The sequence below is a fragment of the Lissotriton helveticus genome, chromosome 7 (genome assembly GCF_964261635.1).
Source record: "Lissotriton helveticus chromosome 7, aLisHel1.1, whole genome shotgun sequence".
Taxonomy (NCBI): domain Eukaryota; kingdom Metazoa; phylum Chordata; class Amphibia; order Caudata; family Salamandridae; genus Lissotriton; species Lissotriton helveticus.
In genome coordinates, this window is record NC_136068.1 from 565,681,687 (window position 1) to 565,708,050 (window position 26,364).

The 26,364-nt window shown below is 44.6% G+C and overlaps 1 protein-coding gene across 1 annotated transcript in view; it reads left to right on the plus strand.

Moving 5' to 3' along the window:
- Positions 1-19,097, plus strand: part of LOC144768754 (uncharacterized) — a 176,623-nt gene extending 157,526 nt beyond the window's left edge. The window contains exon 10 of the mRNA XM_078652647.1: positions 17,198-19,097. Coding sequence (XP_078508773.1) covers positions 17,198-17,877 — 680 coding nt within the window. The 3' untranslated portion in view covers positions 17,878-19,097. The remainder of the gene's footprint in view (positions 1-17,197) is intronic.
- The last annotated feature ends 7,267 nt before the right edge of the window (positions 19,098-26,364 follow it).

Genomic DNA, 26,364 nt, shown 5'->3' on the forward strand with positions numbered 1-26,364 from the left:
CAGCGTGTATTTTTCTCCCTGCAGTAACGTTTCCAACTCCCTTAACTGCAGATAGGTCGACGGCAGCGACTCCCCATTGTTAGCCTCGCATTGTCTTACATTTCCATCTCCACGCTGTAATCTTTCTGTCTCTCTGACAGATTTCCTCTCTGCTCCCAAGGCCTGATTGATGGCAGCACCGCCTTCTATTTGCCCTCTGCTGGCATTCCTCCACCTCTGGTACATTTCTGCTTTTCGCCAGGTGAAGCCATGGCTCACTCTGAGAATGAGTATCACAGGCCCATTGAGCAATGCTTCTTTACCCACATTTTGTAGGGAGATGGAGCCTAAGGGCCTAATCCTTCTCAGGGTAGTTATCCACCTAAGCATTTTTGTTGCATTCTGATACTCGTTTTATCACCAGTACCATTATTAATGGAGGAAACTACAAGTACAAGCATGCACAGGATGAGCATTGCTGTATGTGACACTCACTCAGGCAAAGGAAAGCTTGTGAGCGTTTGGGCCATACTGTCTCGGTGTGCTTAAAAAGTATATGTTTATCGTTCTAAGTATAGGGTCATTTGTTATCTCCTAGGTTCCTGACAAAACAGATACTTTGACTTGTTTTTTTTGTAGGCACGGTGTGAGACGACGCCGAGACTCGAACCAGGTTCCCCAGTTCCAAAGTCAACAGCTCTTGTTGTTACGCTACACCCTCTCTCCAAATACTGATGGGCATAGGCGTCAGTGTGTTTGTCTGGGAGTGGCAGAGATTCCTAGTTTATTTTTTATCACTTGTTTCCCTTTAGTCACCCTGAGATGGGGCGTGCTTGAGTCTGTCGCAGTTCATGAACTGAATAGTTCACGCTGACCCCATCTGTGACCTTTGGCTAAGTTACATCCCAGTTTAGCCACCGAACATTTTGGGAGGAATATCAAAGGGTATCTAAGTTGAGAGACTGCAACACCTCTGAGGTGTTTTCAGGCCATTGAAAGACAGCTTGCAAAATAAAGCCTACGTCTGGAGAATACCACTACATATCAGTATTTAATTTCAAAGCTATCGCATGCACATTGCAAAGTTTTGAATTAGTTCAAACAAACTGGAAAGTTGTATGACCGGCAAAGCTCTCCACAGTGTTTTCATTGGTAATTGTATTATATTGGAATTATGTATATCGCTTTCTACCCCCTGACGAGGCTTCTACGCACTTTATTATTTCTTTCTTGCTCCCTAGGAACAGTGAACCCAAGAATTGCCTCATGGCCACCAATGCCTCTGTTTGGATGGTTGTGAAATTGCCCCTCACTCTCATTATTTCATATCAACAGTTTATGTGGGAGCCACTAATGCGAGCAGACACCCAGGATAATGTGCTGCATGGCTAAACACTTATAAGGCCCCAAAGGCGAGACCTATTGGCTATGCCAATGCCTGTTGTTCTTTCAGTTTTTTCTCTGACTTCCAAGCTGACACCTGTAATCCTTCTAAATGTCTACCCTTCTCTCATCCTCCTTCCACTCCCTCCTCTCCTACCCATTCTCTGTCCTTGTGCCTATTGCATCCTCAACACACTACGTAATCCCTTTTCTTTTCTCTCTTTCCTCCCTCTAAATATATATATATATATATATATATATATATATATATATATTCCCCAAAGCTAGTTCATCCGTGTCGGGTTACTTGTGGCGCACATTTTGGGTGCGGTATCCTACGGCGGAACCACGCCGCTTCAGTATTTGCACACGATCCGCCAAGGCTGAAGGATAAATGGATTGCACACTCATAGATTGTGCAGTTTCTTATCTATTTCCTCAGTTGCATCATACCGGAAAGGCGACAGATCAACGCGTTTTGGAATTACAAATTCCTTGTTCATGATCCTAAAGTAACGGTTGTTCTCTAGGGATGATATACATTTTAAAAACCATTACATCATTTCCTTTTAGGTGTTTTCTCCTGTTCTGAGGTTTATGGGAGATGTAGTTAATTCATTTATCTGACGTATGATATTCTAATTAACCTAAACTGTATTTACAAAATTGACTGTGCTTTATGAAAGGAAACAATATATAAGGACTTATATACTTTTCTATTTTCACACAATTAATTCTCATTTCTAAATTTTTAAATCAAAATGGGCATCCTGATTTTCACTCAGTCATTTCAATCCCCAAGAACAAATAAGTGTTAATTCAGTTCATAGTTTTAATCCCTCTAGTGGGTATATAACCTTCTTATTTCTTTTTAGTGTGTTATGGTTTAATCCTGAACTGATTTGTTCCTCCAATGGATCGAAGTCGTCTTGAAACCAGGGGCAGGACACAAATTCATGAGTGTAAAGTTAGTACTAGTACATTGTCCATCAGAGCGGAAATGGTGAATTACCAAAAGTAGTAACGTTACTACAAAGTGCATGAGTAAATTTACATTTGAGCAAATCTACACGTGTAAAATAACTTGTAAGATTAGGGCCCTTAGAGGGTAACACATTTGATACATTGTTGCTCATAACTGAACTGGGATAGACCTTGCGGACTTGCAGTTTCCTTTTAACACCTTCTGTGATCCATTGTAATAATCTTACTGCATCTGAGGAATAAATAAAAGAGAACAATGAAAAATGGGAACATACAATCTTCTGTTGACAGGACAAGTAGCAGTTTTTCTTTTTTCTGGAGCACTGGTAAGTTAATGCGCTGTGCTAAAACACTACCTGTTGAGCAGTACCCAGAGAATCTAAGTGGAAAGCATCATGTGGAAGAAATCCAAGGAGGCAGTGCTTTTCTCATTGTAGGAGATACCTTGTGTGAACTTCTCATTCATGTCTATCTCAGTGGGGGGAAATCATTGAGATCTCTGTGGAAATTGGTGTGTGTTTGAGAGAGAAGCCCGAAAAGGCAGGGACACATCCATGCCTGGTTTGTATGCTGCACTGATCCCCTGCTAGTTTGGAGATACATAGTTACCCACGTGGGGTGTAGCTACATCTAAGCCCATCTATGAGATTCTTTGTTTTTACCATCACACCCCTCCTTCATACTAAAATCACTGATTTCCCTAGTGATATTTTTAACTTGATGGAACTTGCATAATATTCCTCAGTTTAAACAAAACTGGAATCATTTACTTTCCAGCAGTTTTGACTCCAAACACACCTCTTCCCAGTAGTCTTTTGGAGACTGCCAGCCTCCTTTGTTAGCAACGCAAGTGCCATATTAAGAACCAGTATTCATTTACAGCACCTCATTAGGTGTCCTGATGTTACATTCATAGCCTAGCTTCTCAGTATTGGAATAAATACATCAGCTCATTCCTGTCTTGAGATGAAGGGACTTAATCTGAGTTGGGCAGTATCAGAGCATCAGACTAAAATAGTTTACAATGTCCAGCACAGTCCCCTGTCTTATTCATGCTCCGTTTAGGGGTGTCAGAGCTATTATTTTGTACCTTGTGGCGGTGCTACTGACTGTGATTTAAGAAACACCCCAGTTCCCATCCATGTGCTGGTATCAAAGCTGTATGTCCAGGCTAAATCCTTCTAGTTTTTGTTTTGCTATCTGGGTTTGCTGGTGTCAGTGACAGGGTAACGTGAAAATGTCCTGCATGCATTGAAAGAATGCTCCAAGCATCTGCGGCATATAGCATTTTCGATTATTGACACCCTGTCTTATCTACATGCTGTAATATGTACTTTGTATTACCGCAACATTCCAGTTGTGTGACTGTTTCTGTATTCTTTCACAGCCCTTGATACATTTATACCAATCGCATGCTTCTTAATTCAACTTGTCTTGCCTATCGTCCACCACTACAAACTGGTTGAAACAGACTGGCTTTCAAATAGACATAGCCTGCATTACAATATTCTTATCCTCATTTCAAAGCAGTGCATAGAAAGCCCCTCCTTACGTCCCCATCAGTTATCATTGCACAATTTATTTATTTATTTAAAGTTTGAAATAACCTTTACTGAGGGTAAAGAAGTACAAATGACAGCATACTACCTACATCCTCAGTTGGGTACGGCATTGCATTGCGTCAATTGTGGGGACAATATAGCAAAAGGGTAGGGGAATACACAGCAAGCCGCCTACAACCACAATGGGCCGGCCGCGTTAGTTGGAGCAGTGGGCTTTAATGGCAGTGGCATCATTGTAATCATGTAATACTAAACATTAACAGTAACGGAAAAATAAATTGACGTTTCCTCTAATACACTGTAATTGAAGTGTGTATATCTGAGATGATGGCACACTCTAATCCATGGGGTATAGGGTGGTGTCCCGTGGTGCCCTGTGTTCTCCAGTAGATGATGTGTGTGGGCGAGGGTGGGGGTTCCCTTTCCATCATAGGATTTATTCACTAGGGTGTCGTAGATTTTGTATCGGTGGTGTGTTCCAATAGATAGGTTTGTAAGGGGGCCCAGATGTGCTTTGGGCGGGATGGAGGGGGTTGGAGATCCGCATATGTATGTAGTTGTTCCTGGCAGTAGATAAGGTCTTGGACCCAGTCCTTAAATTTTGGTGCTCTCCCTCTTCCCCACCTATAGGCAATCCTCTTAGTGAGAGGGAGAGCAAGAGAAGTGTATTTCCGCACTTTGGCAGCGAGGGGTTCAGTGTATCCTAACAGTGCGGTCAGAGGATCAGAGGGAATGTGTAATCCTGTCATGTGGTCTAGTGCTGTTAGGATCTCCGACCAGTAGTGTTGGATGGGCGGGCAGTCCCAGGCTATGTGTTTAAAATCCGCACCCTCTCTCTCTCGCAGCGGTCACATTTGTCGTTATCTCGGAGTCGCAGGTGGTACAACCATGCTGGCGTGTAGTAGAGGCAATGTACGTATTTATAGTGTATTATTCTAAATCTGCTGCTGGCGGATATATCTCCTGTTTGCTTGCAGCAAAATGTCCACTGCTCCTCAGTAAGAGGGTGTCCTAATTCCTCCTCCCATAGGCACCGGGCCAACGGGGGGTCATATTCTCTGTTAGATTGTACCGTGCGGTACAGAAGTGGGAACACATGTGTGGGGGTAGCTTGTTGCAGGAGTGCGTGTAGTGGGGGCATAACAGGGGGCTCTTGTGGGAAATCAGATGTGATAGCTTTCACATCCTGGCGCAGTCTGATACAGTAAAATTGCTCTATGGGGGTGGGATTTTTGTCGCTAAAAAATTTGTTACTTGTGAGGAATTTCCCCCCTGTGTAAAGTTGTCCCCAGGTGTGTATGGATAACTTACGGAAGAGCCGACGTCAACCGCCTTCCTGTGTAAACGGGATATCATGTTGCCTGAGGAGGGGCAGGAGCGGGGAGTACATAATTGTGCATTGTGTGGCCTTAGCTAGGTTGTGTCAGGCGCTGGTGGTGCATTGAACAGTGGTAGAGGCGAGGCGTCGCTGGACTGCTGGGATGCTGAGGTAGGTGGTGCAAGGGGTAGGGGCCATATAGCCATTTTCAATCGCATGGTGGGGCATGTAAGGGGGGGCATCATCCAGTACGCGCCATAGTGGGCTTGTGGACAGCTAAAGCACAACTCCATATCTGGTATGGCGAACCCACCTGCCCAGAATGGGCACGTAAGGGTGTCCCATCGCAACCTGGCCTGCTTCCCTCCCCAAGTGAGTCGTGTAAGCTGAGTCCTAGTGGCCTAGAAGAAATGGCGACTGGGGGCATAGGGAATATTGACAAACAGATATAAAAGCTTGGGCAGAATGATCATCTTTATGATGGCAGCTCTACCGTCCATTGACAGGGGCATCGCAATCCATCTTGTGATTGTGTCAGTTATTCAATCTAGCGCCCGTCCATAGTTGGCTCTCACCAGCCTTTCCCGGTTGCGAGAGATGATAGTTAAGTGTGTCATCACACCGTTTGAGGGGATAGTCCGGTTTGAATTTTAGAGTGGATTCGGTGATGGGGTATATCTGGGATTTACTCCAGTTGATGTTGACTCCAGATAGCTACACGAAGAGAATGAATAATTGGAGGATGGGGTTCAGACTTACTTCCGGGTGACGTAAGTAAAGGGTGAGGTCGTCGGCGTATAAAGAGATGAGTATTTGTTTTTCTGGATAAATAATGGCGTGGTCCCGATAGTGTTGTTGAATATTGGCGGCGAGGGGATTGATTGCCAGGGCTAAAAGGAGGGGGTACAGAGGGCACCCCTGCCTGGTGCCTCTGGCCAGTGGAAAAGAGGAGGACCTCATGCTAGTAACCATCACTGTGGCTCGGAGTAAATTTATCCAAGCCAAGATGGGGGAGGGAAACCCATGCCCACTAATACGAAGGATAAGTAGTCCCACTCCAGGGAATCAAATGCCTTAGTGGCATCAAGGAAGATAGCGGCAGCATCCTCGTCGGGGTCAATATCATGGAGTAATGCGAACAGAGTACGTAGGTTATGGGATGCTACTGGATGCCACTTCCAAGTTCAGGCCTTTCGATTTTTTTTTTTGTGCTCTTGTATTGGGAAAGGCCATTTCCCTACTTTCTAGAGCACCTTCCCTCTACTGGAGAATCTTAAAACGTCAGATTTGAGCTGTGTCTGTTTTTTAGTCACATTTGTTATGTTATTTTGCTTTGTGCTCATGTTAGAAATTGTTAGTTAGTACGTACCTTCTAGTTGCTACATACTACATATCTGTCGAAAGGCCTCAACTCTATATAAATACAAATCTAGGTACAAATTGATTACTGACATCAGGCCATTGAAGTCCTCTTTTAAAACAAAATTCCACTTCCAGTGCAAAAGACATTTCTGACAAATAACGTTCTCAAATACAAACCCTTTGTCTCAAAAGCCCTCTTGTGGCTGACAAAATAGCTGAGAAGCCAAGCTAAAACATATTATACCTGCCCGGAAAAAAAACCTTACCGCAAACCTAGGACTGTCAGGCTATGCAGGAAATCACTTTAGAATATAGAAATATGTGTTTTACACTATGGGGTGGTTTTAAAGGATTTGCACGTATTTGTGAAGGCCATTTCTCGGGTTTCCCTTACATAAGTTTAAAATAGCTAGATATATAAAATGATGTTTAGACTGAGTAATCTCCACTTTATCCTTTCCTGTACAAAAAAGATGCACTAGCTAGCTCATAAGGTTCTGCGGTGCTTCAGGAGATATGATTGAAAGATTTTCATAAATCTAACAATGCAGTTGCATATTTTGAATACCTTTGTCATTTGGCACTGGGGAGTTTCTGGAGCCGCTTGCATTTGGGGACTCGGTGTCCCAGCTGCACCAGAAGTGGGAACAGTTCAGAGGCACGCCCAACACTGCGCCGCTTGCTCAAAAGAACTGTTTGCCTCCCGCGGTGGCGGAGTTTCTGGAGCTGCTTGCCTTCCGGGACATGGTGTCTGTGCTGCACCAGGAGGAGGAGGAGTTCTGGGGCATGCCCAGCACTGTGCGCTCAAGAGCGCTGTTTGCCTCCTGCGGTGCGCGGGCCTCGCCCGGGCCAAGGGGGGACCCATCCATGCCCTTTAGAGCCTGGATGAGGCTGGGCTGTGCCACCCCCCTTACCTCTGGAGCATGGATGGACCGAGGAGCCTTGGAGTCAGTGAGTGAGCACCTTGTAGGTGCATATACTGTGACCTTGGAACCTGTGGCCTCTCAGCTTTCCTTAGAGACAGCGCCTCCCCATATTTTTCCCCATACACCTTGTCAGTCTGACTTTTTGAATTGTGGTGAACATTGCTGAGAATTAGGAAAAGAAAGGCGCAAACCACGCTTGGGGCTGCACGCGCATCCATACTGTCCTCCTTGAACCAGGCTGTGGGGGCACTAATGGACAAGATCACCAGCGTTGAAACTGAGCTTGCTGGTAACTGTCGGGCCATAACACAACACACCGGCTTTCAGACCGGTGGAGGGGATGGCCCCACTCAGACTGTCGTCAGTACATCCCCTGCTGCTTCTTCTCCATAGTGAATACTCCGCCAATCACCTTAGCGGCCAGGTTGCTCAGTCCATATCCAAGGACACCTCATCGAAATGCCCTGATAAGCCTTGCAGATCAGGTCAAACGTGTGCCCGGCGTAAAACCTGCGCAAAGGGCTACACCTGGCCCTAGGAAGGCTTCAGCTGCATCTGCACCTGCCAACCACACAGCTCACAGGCTGGCTATAACAAAGTATTCTCTTGTGGTGTCTATTCAAAACCTGGAAACTAGGATCTCTACTGCTTTAACGCATTTGATGCCCAAAATAACTGCTCTTGAGCAATCAGTACGGTCGTTAAGTGGGATAGTGAATAATTACATACAAGCATTAGCAGTTGGATTAATGACCTCTGTATATCCAAACCAATCACTGGTAATATAACCCTCTCTAATGGTGTCACTGGCACTTCAAGGGCAGGAGTGCTCCCTCAGGCTCAGGCTCTACCCACTGCCTCATCACAACCGCCTCCAAGGGTTAGCATTGACCATCAAACTGCACCCACTTGCACATTCAAGGCTTTATTTGGGCAGCAAGCCTCTACCAAAGCTAAGCTGATTACCCAGGGAAGTCGCTCTAAATTAGCTATGGCCATCTCCTGCATATCTCAAACTGTATCATCAATGCAATGCCCTTCTAATGTTACCGTCCAACTGCCCCTGGTGGCTACCCCTACATTGATGTGTTGGGGGATGTACCCCCTTTGGAGAAGGACTTACAGGAAAGCCACATTCAATTCAAGAGCAAAGTAGTCCACTGGCTGGCAACCAGGGTGAACACTCACCAGCACCCGACTCAGATATTGGTTGAAGAAATTATAATGGTCAGGAGGGTGGGCTGGGTAAGCCGATTACATAAATCTTTTTTGGGTGATTGCATTATAGTGAATTTTAATAACCCAGCGCGAACTGGACTAACCCTTCATGCCTTGGGGGATAAAGCTGCCTCAATGGACCGCATGTTCTCCCCCTGGGCTTTTTCTATCCTCCCAGAAACGTTGATGTTCCGGCCAGGAGAGACTGGAACCCGACTGAGAGAAAGTCACGCTCTGAGCCAATCAATTTCTTGGGCTCCATTGACAATTACCGCTAAGCAGTCGCTTTCTGCCTTTGAGCAAGATGGAAGACCCTGATTGACTGTGCCCTTCGCCCACTACTGGCACTCACAATTCTGACATTCTGAACCATGAACAGTCTACCAGAAAACAAGACACGGTCACAGTCCTTAGCTTGGAACATAGCAGGAGTACAGAGCAATCTTACAGATGCGGGTGGTTGGGCTTGTTAAAGAATTATGACTTTATCTGTCCACAGGGAACGTGGGATATAGAGGGTTGTCTATATCTTGATGGTTTCTACTGAAGCATAAATGTAACATAGAGGTTCTAAAGACCAACTCTGAGACCTCGCTGGGCACCCTCCTAACATTCCCCAATAAGCACAGACTGCTTCTTATTAACTCTTACAATGCTGTTACATCCAGTATTGAGTTAGATGCAGTCTCCAGTCTTAAAGTACTTATGGACAATTTTTATCACTTGGAACCACCTTTTACTCTAATCATGGTCGCCGTGGATTTTAACTTACACCCTTGCTACTCATGTATAATGACCAGGGATCCTGATTCTGAGGGCTCATTTGAACTCCAGGCGCATTTCAAAAACTCATCTAGGTTTCGCTGCAAATAGCCTTGTCGCTGAGTTCAACTTAATTAATTTAATGAATAGTAGCCAAGATCTTCAAACTGAGAGCATACCCTCATTTAAGGGGGGTGAACACTGCACTGTCATCGACTCTATTTTTGTCTCCTGTTGCTTTTTTCCTGCACTCTTAGATTTTAAAGTCTTAAGTCATAACTTGAGTGATCATAATCCACTCACCGCCTTACTTTACTGGGATAATAAATCCCCAGGAGGAGCACCCCTATATAGAGAGCCCATCATTTTGAAGGATCAGGTGCGATGGGTGAAGTGGGCCACTATTGCCCAGCAGTTTTTGTTCAGAACCTAGGGCTAGATGTAGGTAAATCTTTTTTACCGATTCTAAGATACCGAATTTTAAAGATTCGGTATTTTAGAATCGGTAAATTAGATGTAGGTAATAATTCGGTATTTTGGCAATTACCGAATCTTACTGATTCGGTAATTGCCATTCATTCCTATGGGCCTCCAGGCCCATAGGAATGAATGTTAATTACCGAATCGGTAAATACCGATTCGGTAAAATTGTGAAATGGTCAAGGGTGGTAGGGTGTCCCTTTGACATCCTGTTGCACCCCTGATTAGTGCTTGTGTGCCATGTGGCACACATACATGCCCTAAGGGCATGTATGTCTGTCACATGGCACAGGTGTACATGCACAGATTTGCATATACACAGGTATTCGTTATTTACCACCAACTAATAGTTGGTGGTAAATAACGAATCCTTAAAGCCCTGTGGCACTGTTTACAGTGCCACCTACATCTCAAAATACAGATTCGGTAATTTTAACGAATCAGTAAATTTACTGATTCGGTAAATATACCGATTCGGTAAAATTACCGAATCTGTATTTTGAGATGCCCTACATCTCAGTATCCAAATACCGGTCGGTAACGGCCGGAAATCGGTATTTTCGGCCGTTACCGACCGGTATTTGGATACCACATCTGGCCCTTAATCTCCTCATGTCAGTCTGATTTTCTCACGTTTCTCTGAAGATAAGTCATCAGGTAGCATCCTGGCGGCTTTTTTTTAACATCTGTACGTTTATTAAATCCGTGCTCTGTAAAACAGCCACACCCCGGGACTGCAGGAAGGAAAATGGTTTGACAGCCAGTGACCCAAAACCCATAAGGACCTCTGGAACCTTCTGCATGTGAAGCCACGTTGCCAAGCAAAGGTCAAGAAGGCCAGAGCTGCATTCAGAACGGCCTGCAAAGAGCGCATGGCTCAACTTAAAGAGGAGCTTTTGGAAAAGTTACTAACTGTTAGTAGGCAACGTGACGGCTCCACCTTTTGGAGCATCGTTAATTCACCCTTTTTTGGTAATGACCATCTCTCCACCCAGGCATGTACTATTCCTTCTCAAGCCTAGGTCAATCATTTCACTGCCATTTATAGCTTAGATGAGGAGCTGGAGTTATTAATAGACCCCCAGATAGTCGATTATATCACTTTTAACTTATATTAGGTTAGAACCGCAATCTCCCAATTACCATCTAACAAGGCACCAGGGCCTGATGGGATACTAGGGGGCCTTTTTAAAAACTGCATGGATTTAGGGGCACCACTGCAGACATTGCACCTAAATGTCGCTGCTGCCCGTCATCTTCCACCAACCTGGTCTCAATCAATAATAGTCCAAGTTTAAAAAAAAGTTATCAGGTCAGACCCAGCATGCTATAGGCCCATCTCCCTCATAGACTCAGAGGTGAAAATTGTCGGCCGGATTTTATTAAACGGCCTTGTTGACTGGGCTGAAGAGAGATGCTCTTTAACTGATCTACAATATGGGTTTTGCCCTGGCCGGGAGAATATAGCTCAAACCCTTAACTTTTATTTATTAACATGTAAATATACGAAGGCCCAGCAGGGTGCAGTCCATCTGGCCTTCACGGTCCTTTGTTCTGCTTTTGATAGAGTTAACCGCTCTAAGCTCTGGTCCCTGATGGAACAGATGGATGTCGACCCAATTTTAATAAATTTCTTGCGGGAGTTGCACAATGACCTTTCAGCCAGTGTTAGGTTTGGCCCTAATGGAAAATGCCCTGATCACTTTAAACTGCGGTGCGGGCTGCAACAATGTTGTTTTTTTGCCCCTTTTTTATTTATTTTTTATATCAACCACATAGAGCAAGACATGTCTGCATCAGATGTTGACGTTCCTAAAGTAGGTAAGGTCGTCCTATACCCGCCTTGCTCTGTGCGGATGACACAGTTTTAATCGCCCGCACTGCCAAAAACTTACATAAACCTCTTACCCTTTTTTATTAACTTTATGAGTAGCCTTGACCTGTCAACCAACTTCTCTCAGTCACACGTTATGAAGTTCGGCTCTCCAAATACAAAAACGATTAAACACATAGTGGGAGGCCTGCAGCATCTCTTACATTGTGCACCCTTGGGAAAAAGGCCCCAAATGCAAAGGATTATGAATACACATGCAGATTTCAGTGTGCTATATTTGACAAAATCTCAATGCGTAAAGCAGACAATTTCACAGCCTGGCGTAATTGCATTTAAACATTTATATAATGATGGTAGACACAAAGTGGGAAAGGCGAAGTGCAATTTTTGGTATATGCTATGTGATGTCTAACCCTAGTCAGATATTGCCAGGATTCCCCAAAGAAGCCTGAAAACACAATAACCCAAAAGATCCTAGAATTGAGGGCGGAAGGTAAAATGATGAGAGAACTATATAGTGTGTGCTTGGTAAAACAACCAACACATCCATAGCCTTAGATGGGTGGGAGACTGTCCTAGAAAAAATCCAGAAACACCAGGTAGTATCAAGTATATATCCAATGTAGATTGAGCACTCAAAATGCAGAGTCAGGTTGATACATTATAAGTTTTTGCATAACGTATTGATTTTCAGAAAGAAAGAATAATGTGAACCCTAATAATAGTGATTGATGCCCAAGATGTAAAACTATGCAAATAACTCATAAATAGATAACAAAAGTACTGGAAACTATCATGCTCTTAGCATTATTTTAATTGATTATGGTGGAAAGTGAAGTTGGAAAAACGCAACTTCAGGTGAATGAAACACAAGCTGAACTAGAGATATGGGAAATCATGTTTACAACATTAATGTATCCATCTGATGAATAAAAGCACCTTTAAAAACTACTACAAATGACTTTTTTGCAAGGACATAAATATAGATGACAAGAATGTGATTGCTAATTGTAATGCAAAATGGCTCTGAATTAGGGAGATAACGATTTGGAATGGATGAAATGCACTCATGTTGGAAAGTGAAGATGACACATTATAGTTTTGAGGAAGCCCATAGTACTACCTAGCAATTGTTTTTTTAGATACAGTGTTAGTTATTTGTATGATGGGTTGTATTGTATGAAACGTAATGTGTCAAACAAAAAAAAAACATGATTACTTATAAATTATTTAACATTAGCCGGTTTGTATCTATGATGCATTTTTCCATTATTTCACTGTACCGAGCAGCACTGGGTGGACTCTGCTAAGAACTGGAACATAGAGGTCAAGCAGTATTAGTATCTCTAAATCGGGATTGTCCAAAGTCGCTTGTAGCGGGCCTGATCCATGCCAGATTTTTAAGATAACTACATTTATCTAAAGGGGGCTATGCTAAAAATCTGACATGGATCCGGCATTCCAGACCAACTTTGGAGAACCCTGCTTTAAATCATGATCCAAGGTAGCTTCTATATAGAGTCTCATATGTCAGTCAGGGAAATCATGGTCACAGTGCGTTTCTCATGGGTGGAGCTAATCAATAGATTCAGTGAGTCTCTGAGGCTCTTTATCCAGTGTAGAAGTTTTGACAGGGCAGCAGAGTTCATGGATGGATTATTGACCTGGATGATGAAAGGTGAACACTTGGTCTGAGGGGACTTAAGTTGGCAGTGATCCAACTTTAATGTCATCTTTGTTTGCTCATTTCACTGAAACACCTAACAGGTCTTTCATTCTGTTCTCATTGAAAAAACAATTAAGTATATTTTTTGAAAGGTTTGATACACTAACTTGTCATTTGTGAACTCGGCAGAGCCCAGACTTGCCTCCTTTTTAGGGCTCGGGCCTATTTCACACTGCGTAGCAGTGTGGGCGGAGCCCAAGAGTCCTTGTGTTAGCGTCTCCGAAAACCTACCTAAAAAAATACTGGCTGCTCGTGATTTTTCGTCGTTGTTTTTGCCAGCTTCATTTTGATTGGCCTTCTCGTGCGTGTGTTTTCAGAAGAGAACACGCAATAGGCCATAGGCGGTAGAGTAGCTCCGCCTATTGTATATTCCGTGCGGACACGCGCAGCAGAAGGGCATATGTTTTGAATTATCCCGGCTTGACAGCCGAGATAATTTAAAACCTATGCTTGCAGTGGTGCGCGCCTGGCACCATTCACAAGTTTCTAATCGTGCACATTTCGTGTTCTGGGAGGCTGGCAGCGCGTGCATCGCGCACAATAAGCTGTACTTAAAGATGAGGCATTCTCCAGGCATCCTTTGAATGTGTGCGAGAGCGAAGTCACAGCTCTTCTTCAAAACACAGACTCCCACACCGATGGGAAGTGAGATATTGTGGTACATGAACCCTTTCATGGTCTGCATTGTCGAATTAATGTTCGAGATTCGGTATCTGTAACATCAAGCTGTCGACTCTGGAAGGTCTTAGTTGTCATGTTCTCTTATATTTCAAAAATGTTCTGACTTAGTAATACGATTGTAGGATTTACGGTCCCGGAACGCAAAGAAAAACGCATGGAGTCGGTGTCTTTATTCGGAGGCACCCGTGGAGTTTGAGAACTCGATGCTTCCGGTTGTGGGCTAGAAGTTACTCGAGGCTTGTGTTGTGCAGTCTACCTGTAACATCTGCAGGGTGTACTAATCTGTTCATACTGCCATCGCTGTTACCGGTGCTATTGTGTGAAAGCCAATGCTAATAAAACGTTTGTGCAGCGGTTCTGTTTAATACCCACACAATGGAGTTTCAAGTTGTCAGGCAATACGGATAATGCCCAAAAGACCGGCATACACAGATCATACAAGGTTTAACTGCGCTTAGCTTTGAAATAGGACTTAAGCTATTTTCGTCTTTATTGATACTGCTCGTACTAAAATGTAGTTGCCCCTTTGAGTTGTATGTAAGAATAGGAATGCTTTTATGTTCAGGGGCAAGTCACTCTTTAATGCTTTATAGTAAAATAATGCTGTGGGCACCATTAAAACCTAGAATTATGTTAAATGAGGCTGCACCTTTTTTTTTGCGGGGGGCAGGCTGAACTATTTTCACTTCACCTATTGTCTAGCGTTTACTAGCCATGATGAGGCACTTTCCCTACAGGTTGTACACTACGTATTGGAAGCCTTATGTTAGTGATTGAACACGTATGACATTTGTTGGTGGTAATATCGTTTACATTACGAGCCATGCAATTTGAAATAATCCTATGTAATTTAGTACAAGACTTCATATTTCTATTAAGTGTAGGTGCCATATATAAAATGATACACCCTTATTTTACACTGTCGTTCAACTTCATAATATTCAGTCGTGCCACTTAATGAGCGTTTCGCTGTTATTTTTGTGGTCATTGTTGTAGATTAATGATGTGGACTGACAAGCGTGAACAAGGAAATAATGTAAACAATCAGTGAGTGCAGAGTGAAGGTGCAGAGTGAGTGCAGGTGCAGAGTGAGTGCAGGTGCAGAGTGAGTGCAGAGTGAGTGCAGGTGGTGAGTGAGTGCAGAGTGAGTGGAGGTGCAGAGTGAGTGCAGGTGCAGAGTGAGTGTGAGTGAGTGCAGAGTGAGTGCAGAGTGAGTGTGAGTGAGTGCAGAGTGAGTGCAGAGTGAGTGCAGAGTGAGTGCAGAGTGAGTGCAGAGTGTGAGTGCAGAGTGTGAGTGCACAGTGTGAGTGCACAGTGTGAGTGCACAGTGTGAGTGCAGAGTGAGTGTGAGTGCAGCGTGAGTGCAGAGTGAATGTGAGTGCAGTGTGAGTGCAGTGAGGTGAGTGTGAGTGCAGAGTGAGTGTGAGTGCATATTGAGTGTGAGTGCAGAGTGAGTGTGAGAGCAGTGTGAGTGCAGTGAGTGCAGAGTGTGAGTGCAGAGTGAGTGTGAGTGCATAGTGAGTGTGAGTGCAGAGTGAGAGTGATTGCAGAGTGAGAGTGAGTGCAGAATAACTGCAGAGTGAGAGTGACTGCAGAGTGAGAGTGACTGCATAGTGACTGCAGAGTGAGAGTGACTGCAGAGTGACAGTGACTGCAGAGTGACAGTGACTGCAGTGTGTGAGTGTGCAGGGTGAACAGTGTGTGTGTGTGCAGGGTGAACATTGTGTGAGTGTGCAGGGTGAACAGAGTGTGAGTGTGCAGGGTGAGCAGTGTGTGAGGGTGTAGGGGCAGTGTGTGAGTGTGCAGGGTAAGAACACTCGAACTAAGTCCACCACACACACATACATAAGACCACACACATAAGACCACACACACACCACACACACACCACCACACACACACCACATACACACCACATACACACCACACACACACCACACACACATACCACTCTCTCACCATCACTCTCTCACCACCACACACGCACCACCACACACGCACCACCACCACACACTCACCACCACACACTCACCACCACACACTCACCACCACACACTCACCACCACACACTCACCACCGCACACTCACCACAGCACACTCACCACCACACACGCAACCACACACACAACCACACACACACACACCACCAGCCATCAGTGCACGCTTTCACCAGGCACAAACACCGCCATCCCTCAGTGCACGCTTTCACCGGGCACAAACACCACCAGCCGTCAGTGCAGGCTTCCACCAGGCACACAACACCAAACGTCAGTGCACGCTTTCACCAAACACACACACACCACCAGCCATCAGTGCACACTTTCACCAGGCACACACACCACCAGCCGTCAGTGAACGCTTCCACCAGGCACACACACCTCCAGCCGGCAGTGCACGCTTCCACCAAGCACACACACCACCAGCCATCAGTGAACAATTTCTACAGGCACACACACCACCAGCCATCAGTGCACATATCAATTGTTAATGCATCCACAATTAACTATTGTAGCAATCGCAGTATGGTGCACTTTACTTTTAAACATATTCATCTAAAGCGCAGCATGCCACCATTGCTACAATTCCAATCCAACCCACATAATTCCACTACACACCACATGCATACACTCCATGACACATGGCTAAAAGACATTGCCATTTACAATGCCATTAGCTCTAACTCAATTAAATCCGAGACCTATTGCATTTCCAATGCTTGTTTATATTATTTTGAACATTTGTAAGGCACAACAAATGTCAATATCATTATTTTAAAAAAGTGGAGTTTATGTGTAACCCTTGCAGTGGGCCTATTTCAAACATTTGCTGGTATTTATGTCAGTCTTTTTGAGTTCTGTTCTCGTTAACAGTATACCCTGCATTGCCATATTTGTGTTCCATCTAGTTACAATTATAGTTTAAAGAAAATCTATCCAGTGTCATGTAGAAAGCTAATGACAGTCTTTCATTTGAATCCTGCAGGTGATGAAAGCATTGACAGAGCAAAAGAAGATGGCGATTCACTTTTTTGTTCTGAAGCAAATATATGTTCAAACTTGTTTAAAAAAAGAAGCTCAATAAAGGCCCATGGCTCTCACGAGGCATCAGACAGAGATGAAGCATGGGCACAGAGAGGAGAGAATACTACTCAGTATGACAGTGGATTCATTGGCCCAGGCCTTCTCAGTGCATTTCATTTCAGTGCATATCAGGGAAGACCCAACTCTGGAGGCTTAAGTTCATATCGTGAATGTGAGAGTAACCCGAGGAATTCACAGTTTTCCAGTTGCCTTCCAAACACAGATTCACACCTGGCTATGTACAAATTTACTGAATGTGATGAAGTAGGTGGTACAATTGCCCAACTAGGAATCATGAGAACACATTTGCGAGGGAGACCATATGCATGTACTGAATGTGAGAAAAGTTTCTTTGAGAAGAGTCATCTTATTGCACATCAAACAACACACTTAGGAGAAAGAATGTATACATGTTCTTTCTGTACGAAAAGTTTCAACCGTAAATACAGTCTACTTGGACACATGAGAACGCATACCGGCGAGAAACCATATAAATGTACCGAGTGTGATAAAGAATTCATTTGGAAAAGTGGTTTCAATCGACATCAAAAAACGCATACTAGCAACTATAATGTGCAATAATAATGTAAGAAACTGCAGCAAAAAAGAAAACAACTGGTCAGACAGCAGAGACAGTGTAACATATATAAAAGGACAACTACTATTGCTTGAAGATTTACGTTGAATGCTTGCAGGAAGGAGAATAACACATAGACAAGGAATTATTCATTGCAGATAGATACAGAAGCCTGTAGACCAAATAGTTTAGTATAGAGGAATTGAGTTTTACACCACAACTGATTTCAAAGATATCCATATGAACTATATTCACATACATTTAAAACACATAAGAGTAATTTACAATGTCTATGGTTGTTCTGAAACCTGGCATACAAAAGCAAAACTCTACTCCTGTATAAGTACATGAATAAAAAGCAAAATTTCATTTTCATGTGGAAATTTGCAAAGCGATTTAGTCACTGATTCTATGTGTGAAGCAAGTTACAATATTATAATCTTCCAAGCTGACCGACCAGGTTTCTGGTGATGCTTAATGTTTTTATGTTTTATGTCATAAAGACTCATACAAAAATGTAGAGCTTTAAAAGTTGTGACAAAATGTTGTAGATTACATGTATTCCTATTGTAACTACAAAAATGCAGGCAAGTGGAACGCAATGTAACCTTTACCTTAAGCCGTAATGCTGATGATAACCTTAACCTTTACCCTGTCCCTTACTCTAACCCAATTTGTGTTCATTGTAGGTCCAAAAGTGCTGGATTTATGCCAAATTTCCAGGATACCAGCTGCCCCACTCTCTGTATAAATGATTTCCATTTTGATTCATTGTATTTATCTTCTTTGGATATCTTGAAAATTCTTAATGAATTTTGTCCCACCGGAAATACATTGGATATCTCTGCTCTTTCCATAATCCTTAACTTATGCCTAACTTTGCCCAAACCCTAAATCTGACTATATCCATATATTTTTCCTAACCTATAACACCATCCCTTATCCTAATCCTAAACATTTGTTTTGGAGAAGGAATTATGTTAAGGTATGGTTTTGGTTAAGGCGAGCCCTAGCCTCACCCCATACCATAACTCCATAGAAAATCCAGACTCTTATTCATAATGCATATCTCAACACCATCCCTTACCCATATCTTACCCTTTAAACTAATACTTAACCTTAAGGAAAATGTATTCAAATAATTAATTATTTTCTTTTTTAATTTTGGTTTAAATGTTTAAACATTAATGTAAAGAATAAACATTTCCAATTTTTTCATGTATAATTCCAAAGTAAGTTTCTAACTTTTTTGTGAAGTAAATTAGAAAAAAATTATGTATTTTATATATTGTGTTTCTATGAAGAAATAAAAAAGCCTACAAATTGGCAGAAAGGTATTTCTTAAAACTTGACAATCACAATATTCCCAGATAGAAAAGTATGGGTCATTATAAACCAGTTGTTGACATGGCATTTGACCTAATCTGAAACTCCTATTTGGAATACATTAATTACCTCATCCTCTGCCTAGCCTATTCAGTAAGTCTCAAGTACGCAAGTGAAACACTTTGCATTGAATCTTTGAGTTAGAGGTAACCTACAGTGTTCATGTTTTTACCATACAAAAACTAGATTGCTACTACATGTGAAGTGTAAAGTTCACAACGTAAAGTTCCACAGTTATGTGAAACCCAGATGCTGCACTCACATTGCACATGAATGTCAAATGCATGTCCAGTGAGACTTGCAATATGTAAAAGCCTGGAAGACGCTCGAAGCAAGGAAGTCCTACCTCCTTCTACTGTCAGAGCGAAAAGCCCGTTAAGGATCCTAGCTGAAGTTCACAGGAATGCCTCCGAGGGTGTACAGGAGGAGACAGGTAGCGCAAAGCAAAAGAGGGGTACCACCCCCTCTCCCCCAACGAGCCCTGGGACGCACCTGTGCACGCCAGTTACACCCCGGGCAACAACGGAGATGACCACTCCGGGTATGGCCGCGCTAACGGCATCGTTCCTGCAAAAACTAGAACACTCAATAGAGCGTACACTAGAAGATACCCCCATACACCCAGCCAGAATTAATCCCAGGAGATTGCAGCAGACGGAGGCATGGAGCCCCCTGGGCCTAACACAACAACAAGACTCAGTCGATGAGGTCACGGTCAAAGAACTAAACCTGTCCATAATGAGAGAAGTGCAGGACACCATGGCCAGGGCCTTATTGTGGCAGTCCACGAAGATGGAGGTTCAAGTTGATCTGCTGCACTCAATCGCCCAGCACCTAGTGCGCCAAGACGATAAACTAGCAAAATTAGAGGTGCTATTTGAAGCCCACGCGGTCAACATCAACTCTGGTGCCGCCATTATAGAAAAATGGGCAAGCCTACCCGAAGTTTTAAAAGATATGCTCACATTAGCCAAGGGCCTTGGAGAGAGGTCCCCACAAACACAGTTGACTCAAAAGCCACCAGCTTTGTCGAGGGTGCATGATGTACTGACCGACCCCTGCACCACGGTCAGCAGCTCACTAAAAGGTTCGATGGCCGTGCCATGCAGCAAGCTCACCATGCCAGAACAAGGAAGCAGGGACCTTGTGGTTTTGGACCCTGACACCGAAAGCGACGACTCATCCGTCAGCATTCCTCTCTCGGAAAAGGCGAAATGTGCATTGGCTGGTGCAAATGCACCGCTGTCACGGAGAGCAAAAAAAAAGACTAAAGAAACTTAAAACCAAAAGCAGGATCATACCACCAGCCATAATAACTTCCGGCGCCACCATAACTGAAAGTTCTCTCAAAACACCTTTCCTATCTTCACCCTAAACCGTGCACTCAAGACTGTTAAGCCAAGTGATGTACCACCTGTCCCTTGTGTTGTCCCCAGGCACTCAATCCTTCCTCCGGAGGGCCATTGTAATGTGGAGGTTCTTCCACGGCCCTCACAAGTTGTTTCCGGAGGACTTTCCAGCATCAATGGTCCAATTGATTGGGTCCCCCAATATAAGATAGAATCAACACGCCCACTGTATCTGGGAGCGCAGTTGGGACTGCCCTGTCTGGTAGGTCCACCAACTGAGGCACCAGGTAACCAGCAATCTGGAGCCATATATAATAACCCTCCACACCCGAGCGCTTTCAACGATGAGCAGCATGGACAGTCAAGAGAGGCAAGCCCCCCAATTACGATCTCAGACAGACAGTGCCCAGGTGACCGCCACACAATCATTGCACATCCAATTCATCAGAGGCAGGAGTCCCCTGGCGAAGGGGCACAACGGCGCTCCCCAGAAAATAATAAACCACCAGTTATTTACGAGCTGCTGTTCACCCCCAGGTTTACAGCCATGGGCTCCTTTGACATTCTGAACAGGTCAAACATCGTACGACTCTTCGGCTACATTGACTCCCTGGCACACATCACCTCGGGGATGATCGAATGGGTGAAGTTCAATAGCCTGGAGACAGATACCCATGGTGATTCCACCATAGTCGGACTAGCAAACCAGCAAGCCCAAAAAGCTGTCCTCCATGAAGCCTTGCAACTGGCAGAATGGGGTATAGAAGTCACCGCCCCCAGAGTTCCAAAATATCCGCACGTCCTCAGACCACATTATGGCCTACAACAATCCATCTCTGTTCTCAAAGGCACAAATTCCACAAGCTCTGATGGGGGAGTGAAACCTGGGAGGCCTAGATCCCCGCTAAAAATAAAAATCTTGTTAAAAGAAAAACAGCGCATCGTGCAGCGTCCTCAGCAAGGACTGGCCCCCCCAGAGGACACATGGAGACGGGGCTCCTAACCCCTCCCACTCACATGAAAACACCAGTCGCGCATGCCCATCAACAGGCCAGGATCGTAACCTTAGCATCATCTCATGGAACATTGCAGGGTTAAATAACATCCGCAGGGTTACCGCCACCCATGACTATCTCACACAGGGGGACATATTATGTATCCAGACCTGGGCGAGGTCCACCTCACCAATTGCTGGCTTCCACGAATACTTTAAATCAGCAACCAGAAGGACGATATTTGGTCGCCCGTCAGGGGGTCTGTCAATCTTCGTAAGCCACGCCTGTAAATTTAACGTAAAATAACTATCTCTGGAGCCACCTGACCTACAAGCTATCTCAATAGAAGGACTGAGAGCGGACCAAACAACCCGCCGCTTTTATTAATCAACTGTTACCTCAACCCTGCAAAACTTCACTCTTCACACGGCTTGGAATCATTCACCACCGCCCTGGAAGATCTATTAATAAGCCGCTTGCACCACGATGTAATCATAGTCGGTGACTTTAACCTGAGAGGCCTGGACCTGCTACCCATGACTACATCTAGCAGGAAGTCAGCTCAACTGATTGAACTTTTAGCAAATTACAACTTGCAATCCACCCATGGGATACAAAAAACGCGCAACTGCGCATGGTCCGCCCACCCGACCTTCAGGAATGTCTCCACTATAGACTATATCTTCATCAATGCAGGATTGGCCAACAAACTTCGCAATTTCACTGTGGACGACAGAGCCGAAAGCGACCATAGGCCCCTTCGTGTCACATTCAACCTGACACGAGAACAGGCGGACCCCTACGCCGCAATTGGTATGACCACAGGCGAAGAACACCATTTAGTCCTTAAACGAATAAAATGGTCGACCAATCTTAGCCACAGACTTAATGCATTAGTAGCCAATAGGGTGACAGTACCAAGTCCACAAGATAGTATAATACACCTATGGGAAACACTGACCAATGACTTATTGAAGTACCTGGGCAACACTCACCAATCAAGAAGCGGTCAAAAAAATGTCATCCCAGGCCACCAAAAAACCCACAGTCTTAAGCTGGCTAAGCAGGTGCTTAACAAGGCAGTGAGAGCAAACAAGAAAGGTATCTACCCGCCAGGGGGGCCCCCCATTGCTGTTTTGCGAGCTAAGTACAAAAAGAACATTTGGGATTTGAAAAGAAAACGGACCGATCAGAACTGGTTGACAGTGTTTTCCATAATCAAAGGCAAAGATAATAGCAAGCTCTGGCGCTACATCAACAGCTTGTCATCAGGAGGCGTACACAAGGTTAACAGTGTTGGAGGAAAAGTTTGGGAACAGTATGCAAAGGGGCTGTACACCTGTGAGCCAAATCGGATGTCTCACTGCATATCCGGCTGGTCCAAGGCGGCGGCAGCTACCATCAGCTCTGAAAGTGCCCCGAATGAAGAATTAAGTCCGATTCAATCTGGTAAATTCTCGGAGGCGGCGATTGTAAAGCACATCAAAGCCATCAGAACCGATGGTGCCCCTGGACCTAACGGGATCCCCGCACAGGTCTTTAAGAAAGATCCTGCATTCTTCGCTTCCAAACTTACTCCTCTATTTAACCACGCATTCGCAACCGCAACCCTGCCATTTTCCTGGAAAGGTTCAATCCTCTTTCCTATACATAAAAAAGGTGACCACTCTAACCCGGCTAATTACAGACTGATAGCCCTCCTTGACATTGAAGCCAAGGTCTATGCCCGCCTTCTACTTAAGGACCTAGAAACTTGGGTGGATAAGAACGGCATACTCCCGCCCTCACAGACTGGCTTCAGGGCTAACTGTTGGATAACATCATAGCGCTTTGGTACCTCGCTAAGAAGGCCAACATGCGGAATAAGCTGCCCCTGTTCTGTTGCTTTATCGATTATTCAACGACCTTTGACCGCGTGAACAGAAGCCGGCTCTGGGCAAAACTAGAGTCTTGGGGGATCCCCAGAGATCTTCTAAAGGCCATAAAAGCACTTTACGAGGGGACCTGGGTTCAGGTGAAACTAAGCGCCACCTCAGCAACCACAAGAATTGCCACTAACTCTGGATTAAAGCAGGGGTGTGTCCTGGCCCCCCTGCTTTTCAACTTGTATACTGCAGACATGGGGCAAGCCCTGAAAGATGCCAACCTAGCACCGCCCAGACTGGGGAAGCTGGTCTTGGGTACGCTCCAGTATGCAGATGACACAGTAATTATGGACCACACCAGGGTAGGCCTCCAAAGAGCCTTAAACAGTCTCGCCACGTACAACAAGGAGAACGAGTTACTCATTAATGTGAGCAAGACTAAGATAATAATCTTTGGCAAACATCCACACAAAACAAAAGCTTCATGGTCTCTGGGGGAACACCGTATCACCACGGCCCCATCCTACAACTACCTGGGCACATGGGTATCAGAGAGGGCCACTGCACTCAAACATCTGAAGACGCTTAAACCAAAGATTGATAAAATAATTACATCTCTAAGACGTCTAAGCCACGGCCTGGCCAGTCCCTCTGCAGATCCAATGCTGACAGTACTTAGGGCTAAATTGATCCCCGCCATCACGTACGGCCATATAGCCTATCCAGGGGCTTTTGAGAAAGTGGTCCAAGCGGCTCAGGTGAAAGCTTATAAGATGGTGCTACGAGCCCCCAAACAGGCGCGGAATAACAGGGTGAGACTGGAAATAGGCCTGAAACGTCCTGAACTGGTACTACTGGGGGAACTGCTAAAATACTACATCAGAGTTCTGAAGTCGCCCGAAAACACCTTGAAGCACTCGCAAAAAACCATCTTTGGGGAGGAGGGCTCCCCATGGCAAGCCAAGGTGGAACTGGCCATTGACCTTCTGAAGATCGATGGGCGGAATCTGCACTTACACGAAATCCCATATTCCGCCTGGGCAAAAGCCATCAAGCGCCAAGTCCAGTCTATTTCCTTTGAGCTAGATCTTTCCTCGCTCCGGCCCAACCCGCTAACGTTGGCCTTGGACAAGTCCTATATTCCTGGTAAACCTCAACCATACTTCCAAGACTCACTAACAATCGAAGCAAGACAAAAACTTCTGTATATGCGCCTCTTGGCCCTCAGGATAATGGACTTTAACCCACGTTGGGCACGCTCGGACGGAGCCACTGCCTGCCGACTTTGCAAATATCGCAGAGAATCCTGGCTACACTTGCTATGTTGCTGCGCTAAGCTGGCCAGTGACCGACAGCGATTGCTACGTCCAGCACTACGTATCCTGGGTCTCAGAACTTGCAGAGAAGCCTCGGATTGGTGTTTCTCTGAAACCACAACATGTTTATTAGCCAGGATAGGCAAGTTCATCCATCAAGTTAAAATGGCACTCGAAAACCAACTAAAGGACACCATCCCGAAGAGCCCTGTGACCCGCCGCCCTAAAGTTGGTAATCCACAGATAACACAGGGAGTCGCCGGAAAGCTGGGGCCGACTCAGGGGCCGATAAAGCCCACAGTGCAACTGAGGATGTCGAACTTTTACACCTCTTCCAGACTCTAGTAGCAAGGTCTCATGATGACACTAAAAACTTTAATTCTTTTTAATATTAATAATGTATAGTACCAGTGAACACAGTCAGTATCGAGACCACATAGCTGCACCAATGGTCCCCGACCGGTGTAGGTCGAGCAGGGGGGGGGCGTATTTTACTGTATTTTATATGAATCAAACTGCATATTTATACACTATAATGATTTTAAATAATCGCACAGTTTATCAATAAACTCTACCACTGTCAAAAAAAAAAAATATGTATGGTAGATTGCAGGAAGGAATAATTTCTGTTCAAACAGCCTGCTTCTAGGTTAGATTTACTTGTTTTCTATCCTGATTACTGTTTCAGCAATGCAGATGGCCATCAAGTGTGAAGCCCTCATACTTTTCTGTGCCCCTGTTGTGAGTACTCCTTCTACTCTCTGCTGCAAGTGCTTAAATTCACACAGAGACTGTGGAGAGAAACCTGAAAATGGCATTTGAAAAGGAACAACCCCATATCAGTCTTAACACTTGGTACAGGGGATTCACATCCCCTGTGTATAAAAGCAGAATCCAAACCACCCCACGTTTTTCCAATTCTAAGTTCTTCTTGACCAAGTAAGAGAATGCTCTAGATTAGAAGAGAATGCTACACAGAGTACTTAAAGGGATGCTGTGCAAACAGTGCTGGTGTCTGCCTGACAGTCTCTCAGAAGTGTGGTAATTTCACCTGAAGTCAACACATTGTGTTGGTGTAGCCGAGTAACTTCTAAAGAGCCTGGAAGCTTAACGGTCTGCTGAGAGAGAGAAGGAGTATGCCTGGACCTGCAGCAGTTCTCCGGAAGGAGAAACACAGTATGTTCCTGACATGAGAAAGCCCTAGAGAAATCAGACAACCCAAGTGAGCAAACCAGGAGTGGTCCATGGTGTTAAGGGGTCCCCTGTGTCTCTATGCACAGGCAGGTTCATAACATGGTACTGGAACATATATTCCTCTGTCGCCTGGCAGTCTGCCACAGAATCAAGAGACTGGTGCTGTGTATGTGGAGAAGATACCTGGTTTGTCACCGAAACAGAGCCCTCACAGTTTCATCTCCCTGCGCCTGTCCTGATAATGGTGTCCTGAGTAAGGTGGTTACTGCAGCCCCTGTACACAATGAGTCAATGCAGTGGTGGTGTGAGTGCAATCTATGTCTGCCACAAATCCTGAACTGTTGTATGTAGTTAGCAGGTAAACTTCAGGGTTTAGCCTGCATCTTT